The sequence below is a fragment of the Acomys russatus genome, chromosome 2 (genome assembly GCF_903995435.1).
Source record: "Acomys russatus chromosome 2, mAcoRus1.1, whole genome shotgun sequence".
Taxonomy (NCBI): Eukaryota; Metazoa; Chordata; class Mammalia; order Rodentia; family Muridae; genus Acomys; species Acomys russatus.
This window is the reverse complement of record NC_067138.1, coordinates 101,837,213-101,852,558: the sequence shown is the minus strand read 5'-3', so window position 1 is coordinate 101,852,558 and position 15,346 is coordinate 101,837,213. Positions and strand designations below refer to the sequence as shown.

The following is a 15,346-nucleotide window of genomic DNA, read 5'->3' as shown; positions in this document are numbered from 1 at the left end:
AAACCACAAGGCAACAATGAAGAGGTGCTATTTTGTCATTTGTCCAGGCAAGGCCATTTAGCCAAAACCACTAATAATTATTGGCCTAAATTTTTTAAATAGTATTTTTGAAAACTATCAATGGTAAACATTTTCCAGATGCATTTGACTCCAACAGGCCTCTTGTTGTTCAATATAAATTAAATGAAGATGTTCTGTTTTATATTTAACTTTCAGGTGAATTATGGAGAGCTACTCCAGTTTTTAAAAGAAGCAACTGAAGATCATTTACAGCAAAATGGAACAGCTGTATATAGTAAGCCGAGGAAAACTCCATGTGCCACCCCCCATAAACACAGGTATCCTCCCTCTTGTTGTAGTCTTGTTATTCCTGCATTTCTTAGGTCATAATGCTGTAGCAAATTAAAGCCCTGTTGGTTGCTAGATTCGGATGCTCAAAGGTTAAAATGAAAGTGCCAGCATGGGTTTCTCAGATGTTCGCCTTGCAGGCGAGAACAGGACAGGAAAGAAAGAAACTCTGTAACCTCTCCTATAACCGCATTAATCCCTTTCGTAAGGGCTCCTCTATCATGAATTAAGGCTCCTGAGTTCGAATTTGGAAAACAAACACTTACATTCCATTGCACTAGGCTTTAGAGCCTTCAGGATAGTGGAGGCATTCACTAGAGTTACCCAGTTCGCAAACACTTGCCTTGTGTGTGTAGTCTCCCTCTCTCTCTCTCTCTCTCTCTCTCTCTCTCTCTCTCTCTCTCTCTCTCTCTCTCTCTCTCTCTCTCTCTCTCTCTCTCTCTCTCTCAGATCTCAGGATGATTGAGAGCAAGAACAACATATAATGAGACTTCTGCATGAAAATGTCATAGTGAAATGCTTTGAATTATATTTTAACATAGAAATTTAATTTTAAATGTAAGTAACAGAGAGAAGATAACTCTGAGTTCCATGCCAGTCTTTTCTACACAGAACGTTTGAATCAGGCAGAGGAATAGACTGAAATTCTGTAATAAAGTCACTAAAAGTCAAACAAACAAACACAAAGTTCTTTAAAACAGACATTGAATTTGGAATCATGTGTTTACCATTGAGTCTAGGAAGAGTGTCTGTCCTAGCCAACTTTATGTCTCACTTGGTCCTACCATAGTTACTGGCCTATCTGAGGTACTCAATGTTTGAATAAAATGACATCTCCAGTTATCTAAAGATGTTATGTCATGTGACTTGCAGGGTCACCTTGGCATCTCTGTTTTATAAAAGCACGTAAAGAGATCATTCTGAGTACAACAGAGAGCATTGCTTTGTTCAGACCAGAAAGAGCCTGCAGCTTAGGAGGGAGCCCTCCTTATCATCTGCTGGGTGGGTTAGCTCTGTGACTGGACCACTCCAGCTCTCAAGTGAGGCAGATGAGATACACTCCTGGAACAGCCTTCCCAGACACCCTGCCAACAACAGCATCACCAAACTGAGCAAGGGGCCAACGCTGATGAGTCCTGAACCTCAGCAACTGGTGTGGAAAGAAGGAAGGGAGGAAAACTTGTAATTCAAATCAGAAACCCAGATATCTGATTGGCGGAGCCTGCACCATGTGCCCTAGCAGCCCAGGTGCTGATAATGCCAGAGTTCCTCTGTGAGAGGTGGAGGAGAGGGCAGCCAGGAGGCAGCATGGGTAGCAATTGTTACCACATCAGGAGCAGTACAGCCTCTGCCTGAATTGGTTCTTTGCAAAGTATTGTGTATTATTAGGTAGGTGAGAATTGTTTAGTTTGGAGTTAATGTTCTGTACATCTTAAACTAATGGGTTTGCGGTGCTGCACTAGAGCAGTGGGAAATAGTGAAAAGTAAGATAGTCTTGACCTTCTGGAGCAATGTACTAGTGACGAAAAACTCAAGACGTGAACTGAGAAGTGGGTGGGATCTGAGGAAGGCCTATGGGAGAAGAGAACACATAATTATGTAAGAGTATAGCAAGCAGGGAAGGGCTGCAGCAGGGAGACCTGGCTTTGCCCACCCCTTCTTAAGTGTCCATTCAGAAGTGTCACACTGGTAGCTTGAAGTCAGCCATGGGGGAGGATCTACATGAAGAAAGCTGTAAGTGAAGGGCTTAACTTGAAGAACTAGTTTTAATGATTTATCTGCACAGCATTGAAAGGCGCCTTGTGTGTGTGTGTGTGTGTGTGTGTGTGTGTGCGTGTGTGTGTATGTGTGTGTGCGTGTGTGTGTGCATGTGTGTGTGCATGTGTGTGTGCATGTGTGTATGTGTGTGTGCATGTATGTGTGTGTGTGTGTGTGTGTGTGTGTGTGTGTGTTATAGCTTTATCACTTAATAAGTATAAGTCAGTTTGCCCTTCACAGAGAGGGTGTGATTCAGGTAGATCAGGGGAATATGTGAATTTGGATATAAACGGTTCATGAAAATATCAGAATAACATTTTAGTACCTCGTTATCGTGAATCTATTGTTTAATGAAGAAGTAATCAGACATGACTGTCGCAATACTTACATATCTGCATGTTAGGCTATAAGTAAACATTCCCCAAACACCAGGTTAGAGAACGGCTAGAAAGTATTTAATACCTCTGCCCACTAGAGAGTTTCCGCTACAAACCCCTCATTTACAATATGGCAGCATCTTTGTTTGCATTGTTTGTGGCACTGAGTGGTTCAGAAATTTTATTTGTTATTAGTAATTAACTGAATTTTAAAACAGAAAGATTAAGTAGGTCAAGGACATGGTTTGCTATTTGTTGCTAGTTTCCTCTCAAACGAGAAAAAAGAGCTAGGAGACAGATCAGGTGTCTCAGTCTGTGTAGTAACCCAGTTGGTTTGTGCCCCTGAGAAGAAATTGTGAGTCTCATTCCAGTAAAAAGGAAGTGCGCTGATGTCTGACAGGTTCACGTGCAGCTCAGCTCCTAAGACTTACACAGATCCCAGGAGCTGCCTGAGAGTCAGCACTGGAAACCATGTGAAGTCGCTTAGCAGGCTGTCAGTTTTCATAGCATTTGTTTGCCTGTCTAACCAGCACCCCGCCTCAAGGTTCCAGTTTACTGTCTGAAGTGAACAAGAGCCTGCTGGAGATTCTGAAGATGGCACTAAGAACATGCCAAGGCAAACTCAACATAGACAGCCTCAACCTGAGTCTTCGAAAAGAAGATCACTCGTTCTCTGGCTGCCTCCCCGTCCCCAAGGTAACTAAAACTAGGTCTCAGGTTTGTCAAGAGTCAACAAGACACTGCAGAACATTGAGTCTGTATTAACAATAAGGCACAACTCTGACCTGTGTTCTCCCTGTGGATTACATTACACAACTGTTTGTTTTGGTGTGTGTGTGCGCGTGCGCGCGCATGTGGGCACATACAAGCACACTTGAGAAAACAAAATGGAGATGTATGACATGTACAGAATTGGTCCAGTGATTACATTGGACTATGTTTAAAGGTAATAGTAGAAAATATGATAACATCCAAATACTATTTCACAATGGAAACAAGTGCATTTTCAAGGCCAAAAACATTTCTCACATCCTCTCCCAATCTCTACCAGGGTCAGAGTATGGCGTCTCATGCCTTTGATACACCCTATATTAGGACTGATGTAATTTATTGCTGATAGAGCTCAGCATGCTGACTTGAGACAGTAATTACCAGTGCAGATGTGTCTCGTGGAAGAGGACCCAGAACAATATTAATTCATGAATCTTCTGGAGCCAAATAATCTGTGTTTCCAAGTACATAGGGTAGAGGTGGACCACTGACTGCTGCTATTACAACAGCTGCATTGATTTCCCAACAGCCCCACACTGTTCAGTCCTGACTAGATGCTGAGCCCTGTGCTAAATGCTTAAGTGACATGATCTCATATAACGCCAACAGAGTGAACTCCTTACACAATATCATGAAATGTAGGTGCTGCCCCTTACATAAATGGAATAAATTCTGGATTTTGAAGAAGATAATTCAGCTAACTCTTGGGCCACAAGGAACAAAGAGCAGAATCAAGGTTCCAAGCATAGAAAAGGTTGGAAATTGTCAGGCAGAGGGAACTCAATTGAGAGACAATAAATAGAAGTTCTTGCTGAAACAATGCCCAGAAGATAGAAATTAGAAGATCAAGGAAGGTTGGGAATTATAGAGAAAAGGTCCTATCAGAAACATTTGCAATATATTCTCTATTCTGGCCATTCAAGGGATAAAACTAAAGACGTTATAGTAGTTTCTTATATTTACTAAGAAAGCAAAGGTACAATACAGTACAGGTGGGTTCTTATTCTTAAGCAAAAGCTACCTCTCTCTGGGACTGCATTTATGCAATCAACATTCAAAGCAAGGCTTATGCTAATTTCTCTGTGTGCATGTACCTGTGTGTATGTGTACTGTACATGCAAACGTTTCAGTAGAAAGAGAACACTAAGGGAAGTCTGAATCTTATAACTTGCCTTTTCTGTGTTCACAAGAAGATTAAGAATAGATTAAGAAGCAGCAGTTTTTTGTTAGATTAGAAACCATATAATGCCACTGATAAAGCCGTGGGTTTTCAGATGTTATTTATGGGCTAAAACACAAATAACTTGAAATTTAAAATACATTCACTTAATCTCCTTTGGTCTCAGATTTTCATCTGGAAAATCTGGGTCCCATATCACCATCTCCTTTGACTATTGTGAAGACTAAGTATGTGAAAGTATTTATGTATAGCATGGTATAGAGTCTCTAAATAAATCTTAACACTCACACACACACACACACACACACACACACACACACACACACACACACATACACACTGGTTTTCTGTCCTGAGAGGTCTCTGTCCTGTGGTCAGATGATACAACCATCATAGAATCCTTAAATATTCTTGTCTACAGCTGGCCTTGAAAGCTTAACTTTGTGGTTCAGATCCAAGGAAATGGAGTGTATTTTCCTTAAAGCTGGTCTGCCTTTCATGAGCCATCTGGCATCTCTTAAGACATCTGGAACTCACTCAAAGTATAATACAGTTCTGGAAGGCATGCTAAATAGAATTCTGTTTCCTCAGAATGTGAAGCAAATTAAGGCCTGAGGGATATTTGATGCAGGAAGCAGCAGGGTACAGCCACACCACTTCCTTGCGCCTGGACCAAGGACTGAGAGCAGACTGGAAAGGCCATGCCAGAACTAGAAACAGTAATATTTTAGACCTATATGTCTTAACTCTCTTAAATTGAAGAAGAGAAAATTGTGAACTTTCTTTGGTTGTTCATGACACCTATACACTACCCCTGCCAGGAAAACAAAAATAAGGATAAAGTAGAAATAAGAACATTGAAGGAGCCATCAATTCAAAGTGTTTACAGACCACCATGGCTTCCAAGAAATATAAATATTTCAAAAATAATTATCTGCAGAATCTGGCACCTACATCAATTGAAATTTGACCAATTACCAAAAAAAGAGCATAAAAACAAATTTAATATCATCCATCTTCATCTATGGACTTCTTAATTTTTTTTTAATCTTGCACATCTTCAGTACAATGATTATTTGAAAAGACTGCAAATGAAATGTGGATCAACATATATTTCTTTATTAACTGTTTCCCTGTCTTATCACTGCTGTGCAAAATATACTAGCATAATAAAGGAAGGGTGGGCTTACTTTGGCTCACAGTAAGAGGTTAGAGATGATCATGGCAAGGAAGTCACAGCAACAAAAGCTTGAGGCACCTGGTTCCACCGCATCCAAGGTCAAGTTGGAAACCATGATTAATGCTTGTTTTTAGCTCACTCTTTTTAAAAATAGATTTAAGAATTACAGCCTAGGGATTGGTACTCCCAACAATGGACAGGTATTCTCACTTCAGTTAATCTAATGTTAATAATCTCTCACACTCACGTCTAGAGACACATCTCTCTGGCTATTCTAAATATCAGCAAGTTGACAATTGAGATTAGCCATCTCACCTACCCATTTCCTGATCAAGATAAACATTCAACAGGACTGTAGAAACAGCTTTTGAACACACGTAGCCTTGGTTTAACACTTTTAGACAACTTCCAAATTTCCTCTTCGAACATGTGTCAGTCAGAATATCAGATTCTCCAGACACCTTCTGCAACTTCTCAGGTGCCAATTTCATATTTAATTGTTTCTATATATCTGTCATAAAACATTCCAAATATTTCTACTAACTCTGAATTGTCCTCTACCTCAAAGCAATAGCCATATTTCTGATCAATATGGTATTTTTAATTTACTTTGACGTGTGGTGATTAATTAGTCAGTTCTAAGCACTAATAACAACACTGTCAGTGTTCTTGTTTACCAGGAGGCTAAGGAAAGGAAAATAATGACATTGACACTCTGTGACAAGATAAGGGTAGCCAGGAGCTTGAACATAGAAGTAGACATCAAGGAAGCTTATCTTTAAAGTGGTCCAGGGAGATCATGTGACTATTGAACCTTGGTCAGTATGTAGATTTGACAAAGAACAGAAAAAGAGGAGATAAAATTATGAGACAGGAGATGAGAGTCAAATGGAAAGAGTGAATAATCTCCAGAATAAGGAGGGAAGGAGACCATGAATGGTTCAGGAAATGGCATCTAATCAATTGTCTAATGAAAGACATGAGCTTATAGTTTATCCTATAAAACCACTGTAACCACTGAAGCATTTTAAATGTGCAAATGGTGTGATCGTAAATGTACTTTCAGAGAGACATTTCAATAGAATTTAGAGAATTTTTTAAATAAGCAAAACAGGAAAGAAAGAGAACCCTGTAGGAAGAAGCTCCCGTAAAGTAGCAAACAATGATGCTTCAAGTAATGCACTAACAGGAGAGATGGAGGCATTAAGAAAGATAAAGTGGGCTTTGGTGTGTCATTTGATGTAGCCAAAACTAACTCCAAATTCAACACCTTGTCAGAAGGCAATGTCATTCACTGAGATAAGAAACTAAACAGGAGTATGTCAAGTATTAGAGTAATGGCTGATGGTCTGAGTTTTGAAGATGTTGACCTGGGTAGTAAGATTGAGATCACATGATGATTGAAGACTCTTCAAGGTGGAGCAAACGTAATAGGAGCAGTTTAAACCGCTACAGAGCAGAGGAGAGTGAGGCGGCAAGCAGGTTGAAAAGGGCTCGCGTTATGAAGTAGGTGGACAAGAGGAGCCAATGAAGAAGGTAAGAAGTCATCCAAAGAGATTTGGGAACACTCAAGAAAGCAATGGAGGAGACGGTAGAGTACTGTAGTCCCCCTAGTTCCACACTGCAAAAAGAAAGAGCGCCTTTAAACAGGACGAGCACTGTTAACTGGGAACCCATAGAGGGTCCCCTGTAACTGACAATGATGAGTGGGTAGAGTGGTAGATTAAACGCGATACACAGGGAACCAAGAACCTGTGACACTGTTCTAATGTTTAAGACACATTATTAGAATGAATGATCACTTTGTGTGTCATTTGCTAAATAACACAGTTTATTGACTTACTTTATCAGAGTTTATTTACTTCGGATTGAAAATATTTCCTCATCGGGAGAAGAAAATTAAACATTTCTTACTAAGGGTCATCAGTATGAATATTTATGCTTTGAAAGATTTTTTTTTTTTTTTTTTTTTTTTTTAATATTTAGCCATTTTATTTTTTTTTTTTTTATTAATTTATTCTTGTTACATCTCAATGTTTATCCCATCCCTTGTATCCTCCCATTCCTCCCCCCCCATTTTCCCATTATTCCCCTCCCCTATGACTGTTCCTGAGGGGGATTACGTCCCCCTGTATATTCTCATAGGGTATCAAGTCTCTTCTTGGCTACTTGCTGTCCTTCCTCTGAGTGCCACCAGGTCTCCCCCTCCAGGGGACATGGTCAAATGTGAGGCACCAGAGTACGTGAGAAAGTCGTATCACACTCTCCACTCAACTGTGGAGAATATTCTGACCATTGGCTAGATCTGGGAAGGGGTTTAAAGTTTACCTCCTGTATTGTCCTTGGCTGGTGCCTTAGTTTGAGCGGGACCCCTGGGCCCAAATCTGCCTATCATATTGTTCTACTTGTAGATTTCTAGGACCCTCTGGATCCTTTTATTTTGCTGTTCTCCCATGCGTCTCTCATTTAGAGTCCCAATAGGATGCCTTCCCCTCTGTCCCAGTTTCTCACACCCATCAGAATGGCTTTGAAAGATTTTAACAGTAATCCAGAGTAATGCTGTTTTACTAAGATTTTCTGGTAGATGTTTCTGTTGCTCCTCATGACTGTCAGTCAGTGTTTAGTAGTCATCAATCTGTCTCTGTCTAGGAGCCACGATGTGCTCTTTTTAATCTGCTATTCATTTTAGCCTACAGCAAAACTGAATATTGACAGAGGGGTCTATTTTGAGAATAGATTTTGAGTATAGATGTTCAAAAATGTACCAGTATGCTCTAATCATGAGGATAATCAGTTTTTATTAAATAAACGTAGAGGAATACATGCTCAATTTTTATATCTCCTTGCTTTTTTGCTAACCTTCCCCATACACATTCCATTTTCATTCATCTATTACGTTAATTCTTTATTTTCCAAAATTAATAAACAATATTGTACGCAGCCTTTTGGCCACTTTATTGGGTTCTTTTTCATACCACCCTTCTCCATCCTAAGCCTCCCAAGCCCTGAACACTAGATAGGTGCTCTATATCCACACCATTTATTTGCAATTTTAATTTTGGCTTCTGATCATTAACCAGGGTTTGCCAGAACACATGCTTTCCAATACTTAAAAACCATCCTGTTCTTTCTACTTGAGCAGATTTGCCTTTAGTGTAAAGAAACAGTAACAACTGAGCAATCCTATCACCTGTGTTAATTTGCATCTCTATTTTTTTACACAAACCATAATTTTAATTTCTCCTTTGAAATACTCATCAATAATTCCTGTTTGCACAACGAATCCTTGAGAAGTCAATCTATTTCTTCCCGAGATCATTCCTACTGTCCCTGAAGACAAAGGACCATAGACCCCAGTGGTTATTTTGTAATGTTGAATTTTGTGAGATAGGGCAAGAGATTTATTTGTGGCCAAAACTAGGGCAGTGCTGCCTACAGTAGCGCACATGAAATGGGCAATAGTTATTTGCGCTTTTTCTGCCTTTTTGTTTTTTCCTGGCTGTCAAGAGGAAAATGGCTCATACTTTTTGCTGCAGAGCCCTGAGCTGCCAGAGCCTCCAACCGCCATTGATTTCTCAGTGGTGAAAAGTTGCCTTGGATATCCCTCTTAAATTTTCACTCATAGGTTCAGTGGTATCCCTTGCCACAACATCTGCAAACCCTGGGAAACCTATGTGTTCTTCTCAAAAACCCATTGCCAAAAGAAATGGCTTGCTCATCTCTTTGCCAGAAAATACTGTATTTCTCACAATTAATACACTGAGAACTTGGAGGTGTGAGGCTTTTTGGTGTCTTGGGCACAGTTTCTTTGCAAATGCCTAAATTTACCACAATTAAAGCACCAGGCATTTTGATAATATTGGCATGATACTCATGAGAGACAATATCCGTTGTGTCCTTATCCACTCATGCATGGGCACTGCTCATACCTTTAATGGTCTAACAACTCATCTTCATTCAGTGTTCACATTCTCAAATGTCAAGGTCTCTGTCAACATTGTCTCTATCAACAATGTCTCACATCAGGGTCTGATACAGCTTTGTTTATAGCTGAAAGTAATCTTTGCAGGAAACCTGTAAAGGCTTCCCCCTTGCCTTATGCAACCTATGTAAATGAGCTGCACCATTTCTTGGGCTGCTCAACCTTGTCTCAAACTCTTAAAGCCACTAAGCAATATTGTTCGATAAAGGCATCCTAAGATTGAGTCTGTCCTTGCAAGTCAGACAACCACCCTTCACCAATTAGCTGATCTTTAGCAATATTCATCCCCTTTGCTCTATTTCACTGTTCAGTATTCAAGCCTTCCTCCCTCCACTGACCAGCCTCGATCATAGCTAGTACCAGACCTTCCCAGTCATGGGGAATAATTCTATTTTGGGTAGCCCAGTAACTTAATATTTGTTTTACATCAGGAGAATGCATTTCATAGGAAGCCATAGCCTCTTTAAAATGCCTCAGCTCTGTCATTTGTATAGGATGCCACGTTATCCCATCATAATCATGATCAGCAGCACCATCAGCAGGTACGCGAAAAGCAACAGAGACCTCAGGCCACCCCGCCTCTGGTGGCACAGTAGGCTCAAGATTAAGCCTGTTTTGCTTTTACACTGTCACCTTTGTGGCATCCTCCTCCTCCTCCACCCCACCTGGTTCCCCCACCACACCCAGGGGCATGGGGACTTGAAACCAAAACTGCATGTTGCCAGGCAGGACCATGATCTGCCTTCTAGCCCAGTTCGCTCTCTCCCCTCTTTGCTTGTCTTGTCTGTGGGAAGATCCCACTCTCTTGCTCAGTCATTGCACTTGAGCCTTTGTTCTCCCTTCTCAGGCCCTACTGACTTCCCACGCTTCCACCTCCACCTGCAGTTTCTCCAGTTGCATAACAAACTCTGCCACCTTATCAAAAATGAAGGAATAGGGCGACCCTTTTGGGTTTTTCATTTCATGCATTTTGTTTTTGTTTGTTTGTTTGTTTGTTTGTTTCTCAGATTCCTTCATTTCCATCTGCAACTTTTTAAACTGCTCAGCCATTTTCCCAATTTTTTTTGAGACAGAATATAAGAAGAAAAAATAGAAAATCCCCTCCAGGAGCATAGTGGGGGAGAACCTGGTGCCAGCAGCTGCAATAAACATTTTCTGATTTCCTGAAACAGAATATTTATCCCTTCTCCCCTTGCTGTTTTATCTGTGGCATAAGAAATCAGCTTTCCCATTCTGTCTAGACATACCTTGGGTGCCACTTGTAACTGGGCTTTTGGCTACTTTATTGGGTTTTTTCCCTGCCTTCCTACTGCACTCTTATACCTTCTAACCCCCCAATACTAGGTAGGAGAGATAGAAGGAAAGAGGGGAGAGGAAGCATCAATTACCTCAGACCACTTCCTGCTGTTTAGGGGTATTGAGGACCTTGGGGCAAGTTCGATCTTCATTGTGAAGATATCTCCCACCAGCAACCAGTAATCCAGTGAACCGCAGCAGCAGCAGGAACATGCACCAACCATAAACTACGGCACAATGGGCAAGACAAAACACTTACTATTCTAAACAACACTGGACATTTTTTCACCTTTTATTTATACCTAGCACTCTACTCAACTCCTCATGATTTTGCTAGTTTGTTCTCGTTTTTGTTTCAGAAGAATCTTTTATTTTTCTCCTGTAATTCTCTCTGACTTAATTACTCTACACCTAAAAAAATAATAGGCTAGTTTATAAAAACCTCATAAAGACAACCAGACAGGAGCCTTTGGCCTTTGCTTGCTTTCTTGCTTACTATGTACTGAGGATGAGCCTAAGACCTTGCCTATGCTAAGAATGTATACTCTGAGATTAGCGCTGCTGCTGTTTTACAATGTGGACCCCACTGCTGTTTAGCTATGCTGACGCCCAGAGATCTGTAGACAATTGCTATTGTATAGAAGATATCACACCATATAGGGCTTCCTTCTCTCAGAACAAAAGGTTAAGGGTGGTCAAGAGCTTTTACTATGCTTCTCATGGGAGGAAGGAGCAACACACAGTCAGCAAGCTCAAGAGGAACTAGTTTGAAATAACTCCCTTGAACTCTGGAACTTCGGAGTCTATCCCTGGCTTCCTGGTCCCTTATCCCAGAATGATAGGTCAGAGGAGTCGTGGAGTCCTCAAGGCACTTATGAAGACCTTTGTCTAATTTGATTGCTCACACGTAACTGATTTTTTTTTTTTTTAACTTTCTCTGGTAACTAGCTGACTTAAGAAGTGCAAGAGAGTGATTGCAATGGTTAATGCTAATTGTGAGTTTGGTAGAACAGTCTAGAAGGCAGGCCAAGTCTATGGGAATTATTATGGTTATGCTAATTCACGAGGAAATCCTCCTTACTGTGAGAACTTTCCCTGGTGATTCTAGACTATAGAAAATAGAGAAAGCAAGCTTAGCACTGCCTACCACAGGTCTCTTGCTCCTTGCTTGTTGATTATGGATGCAGTGTGACCAGCTGCCCTGTGCTCCTGCTCCCTTGCTGCCACTACAATTTGATGGGATGAGCCTTCAACTGCGAGGCAGTTAAAGCCCTTTATCCCTTAAATGGCTTTTTTCAGGGTAATTTCTCACAACAATAGAAAAAGAAAACAGAAAAAAGAAAAAGAAAACAAAGGCATTACCCATGAATACAACACACTTGCTTTTACAAATCAAAGTAAATGATACAAATGTTTTACAATTTATCAACAGAAAGAAGGGCAAATCATTCTTAGGCCTTAACCACACATGGGTTGACAGAAGTATAAGATCAGTAATAGAAAGCCTAGTGGCTTCTGAAAAAAAAAAAATCTACACTTGTCTGTCACCTGAATATGTTTCTTACCCATAAGCACTGAGCTAGAAATTCTTATCCTGAATGACACCTCAATGGCAGAATATACGCCTGAGCATCAATTCTTTGTCAGAATCATATAGGCTACAATCATGAGAAGAAGTCAGAACACTAATTCCATTTTACTAAAGCTGCAAATTCTTTCTTATTTATAGGTCAGGGCTATATGTGGCAAGCATGGATTATATCTAACCTGGACCCTGCTGGAAACATTGCTTAACCACCAAGACTTGGGTTACCAAGGTGAAATAAAGTAAGTTGAATTCCGATGTCGGTGCCTTACCCAAATGAAAATATGGTAAAGTCCTAGCTCTCAATGTGTTGATTCTAGGTGCTGAGGCCTTGGGAGGTCTGGACTACCCTGAGAGAACTAGTATCTTTCCAAGAAAATAAGAAACTAAAGTTCCATTCTGCTCTCTGCCATACAAAGACACAACAAAGAGGTGATATCCATCTACAAGGCAGAACTAAACCTTTTTGTCATCTCAGAACCATGAGAAAAACCAATGTCCAAAGTTAGACACTCTGGCTAGTAATGCTGAGCTATTTGTGAAACCATACAAACGTCGTGTCCCCACTGTCTTCTAATAGGATGTCAAGTGCACAGATTTGCCATTAGAGAACAAGGTTCCTGTGGCAACCAATCAATTTCAGTTACTTGACAGCTGAGTTAAAAAAAAAAATGGTTGTTTTGTTAAGACCAAAGGAGGCTGACAAAATGGCTCAGTCTATAAAGGCCTTTACTCCCAAGCCTGATGACTGACTGCAGCCCCTAGATTCTACATGGTAGAATGAGACAAGCCAGCTTTCAATAGTTATCATCTGACCACCATGCATCTTTAAATAGAGGAACCATCACGACCTATATTTGCCATTGCACTGTGAACAGCTCAATGATAGGACCAAACACATGAAACAGTGCTGCAGAGGCTAAGGATCAAGTGTCATACTCAAATAATGATTATTTTAAAAAGGGAAGCTGTGAGATTGCCTTAGCTTGATGCATAGGAAAAAGAAAAGCTAACAGGCTGGAATCTTCAATGAGCAGATAAAACAGAGTTGGAGGTTAGGGAGAGGAAAAAGGATTAGCACACCCTACCAAGCATGCAGGGCGTAAGGTCCAGGGGCTTCTGGAGATTTTAAAGAGTTGCCTTCAAGGCTTCTTATAGGCACTGGCTGATATAAACTTAGGAAACTACTCATAAGACTGGAAATAAAAAGGCAGAAAACCTCTTAGGACTCACACAATCTATGTGGGTTTATACTAATTACTTTATTCAGAATTCTAACTCCCCATTCTTTCTCCTTTACCTGATTTCCCTTTGCTTTCTCTCCAAAACTCTCAACTCTTTTTTAAAATGTTTCATATAAATATAAATATTCTACACTGAGTGCATCCCCCCCAAACACCCTCAACTTGTTACAAGTGAACTAACTATGGATTTAGCATGTTATGTTCGTTACCATATTGTAATAAGCAGTAAACTATAATACCGAAGGGCAAGCAGGTTCTGTGTCCCAAATGTCTGAAGCAGTAGAGGTCATGATGATAAATATCTACGTGCTTGCACTGATTTAGGAGAGAAGTTATCTTATTTCTAGCCCTCAGCTCACGGTCAAGCTGAAGGATGCTTTTCCTAACCATCTCCACAAAATCAGGTTTACTGTACTAAACACTCTAATAGCACCTAGTCCTGTTATTTCCTAACACTCTTTAGAATCACAGCCTTATTTGTGTAGTTTCTTAACTACACAAGAGACATAGCTGCTTTTCTCACACTAAATGGTCACAGCATCTAGCCTACAATGTAGCACAAGGTGGGCACACAGTGCATATTTGGTGAGCTTGGTGATTCATTTATTTACATTTGCAAAGAGCCAGCAATATACTGTTACTCTAGACACTGGAAATACAGCTATGAGGAAAAGTGTCATAAAGGTAAATTTTAGTTGGAATGAGAAATGAATGTTAAAATATATGGCGTATCAGAAGGCTATGGGAGGAATAAAGAAAAACAAGGTGGGTGAAAGTTGTGTCAAGAGCAATGAATAAGTGAATGAAATCAAGAGCCAAGCCTAGTGTGTGAACTTCTAGGGGCCAGTCTTGGACATGAGTATTTCCTTAGCGATGGTTAAGCTACAAAGGCAGGAAGATAGGTTGGGAGTAGAGTGGAGACCAAAGAGAGATTCTCAAAGTGGCTGTAGTCTATGGGGAGAAAAATCAAACATCAAAGTTCACATTATAGGAAGGATACAGGACAGGCTCCACTGATATTTTTGATTAACAACCAACTCAGAACCAATATTGCAGGGACCTGTAATATATTAGCAGAGATTGCTGTATCTGACCTCAGAATATTCTAGGACAACAACACCATAAGAATTTTAAAAAATGTGTTTATAAGAGATAAACCTATCTTGTCTCTAAACAGTCATTGGCTAAAGCTTCTTCTGTGAAATAAACCCATTCCGTTATGGGCTTTGTATGCAAGCCTATATCCTTAAGAGACTAAAGATGCAATTTACACGCACATTTCAGGAGCTGAATGCTCAAATCATTATCTTAGTACATATTGTCCATTAATCTGCTTTCAATTGGAAAGCCATTTGGAATGTGGCTGTCTGCTAATTAGCAGGATTCTAGTGCTAAGCTGCTTCCTGATTAAATGTCCTTTAGAATCAATAAAACATCAGGAGGGATTGTGGTAATGTGGGATTAGCCCCATCTAGCCAAATAAAATGAGTTGTGTTCCCTTCTTAAACTAGCATGTTGCAAGAGCTGACAAGAGGGGCGATTTGGCCAACCCTGTAACAAAACGAGTGGGGTTTTTTGTTTCTGATTTTTGAATAAATTTTTAGATCTGAGGTTTTGTTTTTTAT

At 40.2% G+C, this 15,346-nt stretch overlaps 1 protein-coding gene across 1 annotated transcript in view; it reads left to right on the top strand.

Annotated features, from left to right (window-relative positions):
* The window catches only part of C2H1orf87 (chromosome 2 C1orf87 homolog), a 67,990-nt gene that overhangs the window by 28,248 nt on the left and 24,396 nt on the right, over window positions 1-15,346 (top strand). Inside the window, exons 5-7 of the mRNA XM_051164452.1 lie at window positions 217-338; window positions 3,014-3,179; window positions 12,622-12,719. Of these exons, the coding sequence (XP_051020409.1) occupies window positions 217-338; window positions 3,014-3,179; window positions 12,622-12,719 (386 nt within the window). The remainder of the gene's footprint in view (window positions 1-216; window positions 339-3,013; window positions 3,180-12,621; window positions 12,720-15,346) is intronic.